General features: G+C 57.0%; 1 protein-coding gene across 1 annotated transcript in view; it reads right to left on the bottom strand.

Annotated features, from left to right (window-relative positions):
- The window catches only part of magixb (MAGI family member, X-linked b), a gene marked incomplete at both ends in the record, with an annotated part of 54,425 nt that overhangs the window by 23,305 nt on the left and 26,523 nt on the right, over positions 1 to 4,597 (bottom strand). Inside the window, 2 exon segments of the mRNA XM_080527532.1 lie at positions 43 to 164; positions 2,561 to 2,681. Of these exon segments, the coding sequence (XP_080383658.1) occupies positions 43 to 164; positions 2,561 to 2,681 (243 nt within the window).

Raw genomic sequence — 4,597 nt, 5'->3', positions numbered from 1 at the left:
CATCAGTGACATCATCAGTGACATCATCAGAGTGCTGCTGACCTTTGAACTTGCCGCTCTCCAGCAGCGCTCCAGACTCCTCCAGGGAGAAGAACTCCTGCACCGACAGGAAGTTGTAGTCTACGCCCGACACCTCCCCCCCGCGGGGGGCCGCCTGGTCGTACCTGGGGGGGGGGGGGGGGGGGGGAGGGGGAGGGAGGGGGGAGAACACATAAGGGATGAAACACATTATAACACATTATAACACATCATAAACACATTATAACACATTATAACACATTATAACAGCTGTCTAGGAAAGGGGACACATACAGCCAGGCCTGCAGGGGGCTCACTGAGCTGCTGCTGAGGTTCCTAATACATCCACCTCTGCTACTTCCTCCAGACAACTACTAAACTACACTAAAAGCTGACTCAGAGAGAGAGACAGAGAGAGAGAGAGACAGAGGAGAGAGAGACAGAGAGAGAGACAGAGAGACAGAGGGAGAGAGAGACAGAGAGAGAGAGAGACAGAGAGAGAGAGAAAGAGAGAGAGAGAGACAGAGAGAGAGACAGAGAGAGAGAGAAAGAGAGAGACAGAGAGAGAGAGAGAAAGAAAGAGACAGAGAGAGAGAGAAAGAGAGACAGAGAGAGAGAGAGACAGAGAGAGAGAGAAAGAGAGAGACAGAGAGAGAGAGAAAGAGAGAGACAGGAGAGAGAGAGGACAGAGAGAGAGAGAGAGTGTATAGCATCTTACTGTCATCTCATCCAGATCAGGGATTACCCCCGGGGGGGCGGGGCTTGCTGCCTGTCACTCACACTCAGAGGAGATCACTGGGAGTCAGGAAGTAGTCCTGGAGGGACCAGGGGAAATATCGCCACGGTCATCCTGATCTATAACATCGCCATGGTTACCTGATCCATAATATCGCCCACGGTTACCTGATCTGCCTAATCCATACAGCAGCATGTTGATGCTCCAGCCAGCTGGAGAGATGCTCATCTATCATCTAACCCTGATACACATAGTGACACGCGTTCACTGTCTCTCTCTCTGTCTCTTTCTCTCTCTCCCTTCCCCTCCCCTCCCTCTCTCTCTCTCTCTCTCTCTCTCTCCTCTGTCTCTCTGTCTCTCTGTCTCTCTGTCTCTCTCTCTCTCTGTCTCTCTGTCTATCTGTCTCTCTGTCCCTCTGTCTCTCTCTCTCTGTCTCTCTCTCTCTGTCTCTCTCTGTCTCTCTGTCTCTCCCCTCCCCTCCCTCCCTCTCTCTCTCTCTCTCTCTCTGTCTCTCTGTCTCTCTGTCTCTGTCTCTCCCTCTCCCTCTCTCTCCTCTCTCCTCCTCTCCCCTCTCTCCCTCTCCCTCTCTCCTCCTCTCCCTCCTCCCCCTCCCTCTCTCTCCCATCTCTCCCTCCCTCCCCCTCCCTCTCTCTCCCTCTCTCCCTCCCTCCCCCTCCCTCCCTCCCCCCCTCTCTCCCCCTCCCTCTCTCTCCCTCTCTCCTCCTCTCCCTCCCTCCCCCTCCCTCTCTCTCCCATCTCTCCCTCTCTCCCTCCCTCCCCCTCCCCTCCCTCTCTCTCCCTCTCTCTCCCCGCCCCCCTCCCCCACACACCATCCGTAGCCAGAGGATTAAGACAGTAACAGATGCACAGTCTCCATCTGGTGTGTAACAGGTTGTGTGTGTGTGTGAGAGGCTGGAGTGTAGCACGTTGTGTGTGTGTGTGTGTGAGGCTCAGTGAAGCGTGTGTGTTAACGGGACACGCTACGCTACGCTACGCTACGTTGCTTTACGTCTTTCCCGCCAGGTTGCCCTCCAGGGCCATGGTTAATTAAGTAAATGGTAAAATGGTAAATGGACTGACTTATATAGCGCCTTTAACCAAAGCTCTTTACAACGGCCTCTCAATCACACATTCACACACACATTCACACACCAATGGCGGCAAGCTGCCATGCAAGGCGTCGGCCCGCTCACTGGGAGCAATTGGGGGAGGCAGGGGGAGGCAGGGGGAGTGTAGGGGGAGGCAGGGGAGGGAGGTGAGTGTAGGGGGAGCCTGGGAAGGCAGGGGGAGGCAGGCGGGAGGCAGGGGGAGGGAGGGGGAGGGAGGGGGGAGTGTAGGGGGAGGCAGGGGGAGTGTAGGGGGAGGCTGGGGAAGGCAGGGGGAGGGAGGGGGAGGCAGGGGAAGGCAGGGGAGGGAGGGGGAGGGAGGGGGAGTGTAGGGGGAGGCAGGGGGAGGGAGGGGGAGTGTAGGGGGAGGCTGGGGAAGGCAGGGGGAGGGAGGGGGAGGCAGGGGGAGGGAGGGGGAGTGTAGGGGGAGGCAGGAGGAGGCTGGGGGAGGTAGGGGGAAGCAGGGGGAGGGAGGGGAAGGCAGAGGAAGGCAGGGGGAGGCAGGGGGAGGCAGGAGGAGCTGGGGGAGGTAGGGGGAAGCAGGGGAGGCAGGGGGAGGGAGGGGAAGGCAGGGGGAGGCAGGAGGAGGCTGGGGGAGGTAGGGGGAAGCAGGGGGAGGCAGGGTGGTGGCAGGGGGAGGCAGGGGAGGGAGGGGGAAGCAGGGGGTGGCAGGGGGGTGGCAGGGGGAGGGAAGTAGTACTTACAGGGTACAGCGCGGAGGTAGAGGTTCTCTCTGATGACCTGCTGCAGCTGGCTGTCCACCGACCCCGGCGTGAAGCACCTGCCCAGGTACAACCTCAGGTCCTTACACAGCAGGGCGCCTGGGGGGGAGGGGGGGGGGTTAGTACAGCCTCAGGTCCTTACACAGCAGGGCGCCTGTATGGTAGATCTAAACACCCTAACAGCTCAGGCTAACAGCTCAGGCTAACAGCTCAGTCTAACAGCTCAGGCTGACAGCTCGGCTGACAGCTCAGGCTAACAGCTCAGGCTAACATGGCTAAATGCTAATAACCCATCAGACCAGACAGGTGATTTATACTCCCTGATGCTTACCGCCTGTCCTACCACCCTCCCCTCCTACCCCACACACCCTCCCCTCCTCGCCCCTCTAATACACACACACCCTCCCCTCCCTCCCCCACACACCCTCCCCTCCTCCCCCCTCTAATACACACACACCCTCCCTCCTCCCCCACACACCCTCCCCTCCTCCCCTAATACACACACTCCCCTCCGCCTTCCTCTCACAAACACCCTCCCCTCCCCTCCCCTCCTCTGGGATTCCAGCAGAAATCCTCAAAGATGGCGGTCCAGAACTCCTTTGCCACGTCCACAACCTGCTGTGTAGATCTGGAAGAGGAAATCCCTTCTGGACTCAGGGACGCCCTGACTGACTCAGTCTGTAAGAAGGAGACCAGGAGACTGCAGAGGGACATGGGATCACATCCTTTCTGTCTACAACAGGCAAAGAGCTGATGCGCGTACTAGCCAACCGACTACTAGCCAACCCACTACTAGCCAACCCGCTACTAGCCAACCCACTACTAGCCAACCTACTACTAGCAAACCCACTACTAGCCAACCTACTACTAGCCAACCCACTACTAGCCAACCCACTACTAGCCAACCTACTACTAGCCAACCCATTACTAGCCAACCCACTACAAGCCAACCCACTACTAGCCAACCCACTACTAGCCAACCCACTACTAGCCAACCCACTACTAGCCAACCTACTACTAGCCAACCCACTACTAGCCAACCCACTACTAGCCAACCGACTACTAGCCAACCCACTCCCCTCCAATAAAATCTGTGGATCTATTCATTTAATCCCCGGTGGTTTATGACCTCGGATGACAGGACCCCCGCCCCCCTCCCTCCTCTGCTGACAGGACCACCCTCCCCCCACCCCTTCCCCCTCCTCCCCTCCACAGGTCACTTGCTGTTATGGATGGCCTGAGTGTGTCTCCTGCTTGTCACACTGACGAAAGACCACTGCCCCCCCCCCCACCATCCCCCCAGCTGAGTCCCAGGCTCTGCCCCCCCCCTCAGGCCCCCCTCCTGAGTCCCAGGCTCCTCACCCCCCCCCCCAGCCTCTCTCAGGGCTATCGGTGCAGATTGAGTTTGCTGCATATTAAAAGTGTCAGCAGCGTAATAACATTTTATTAGCAGCGACAGTCTCCAGCACAGTCCTGACCCCCCAGCATATGGCCACTGTGACCCGGGCCCCAGGGCATTCTGGGAGGAGGGAGGGGCTTCTGGTGACATTGTGAAACAGCTGTCCAGCCCCGCGCTGGATGGATACAGTACAGAACACAGCTGGGCTGGATGACATTTACATTTTTGTCATTTAGCAGATTCCTCTTCCTGCTACGACTGGTGAACTGATGATTCACTTGCTTAGTAATGTATCGACTGTAAGTCGCTTTGGAATAAGGCGTCTGCTAAATGCCAAACATGTAAATGAATAAAAGCATCATCTGTGTGGTGGGGAACATCTGTGCTTGTTCACTCAATTACGTGGAATGTCTCAGAATTATGACATCATAACAGAGTATTATGACATCATAAGAGAGTATTGTGACATCATAACTGAGCGACCCTAGAGGCTGTCATATCTGTAGTCGAAGATAACAGCCCATCCTCTGACCCCAAATCTCCTGTCAGACTGACAGGCAGGCAGACAGACAGACAGACAGGCAGGCAGGCAGGCAGGCAGGCAGACAGGCAGACA

Source organism: Nansenia antarctica (assembly GCF_963989245.1).
Source record: "Nansenia antarctica genome assembly, chromosome: 3".
NCBI lineage: Eukaryota > Metazoa > Chordata > Actinopteri > Argentiniformes > Microstomatidae > Nansenia > Nansenia antarctica.
The sequence above is the reverse complement of the archived record's forward strand: the minus strand, read 5'-3'. Positions and strand labels throughout refer to the sequence as shown.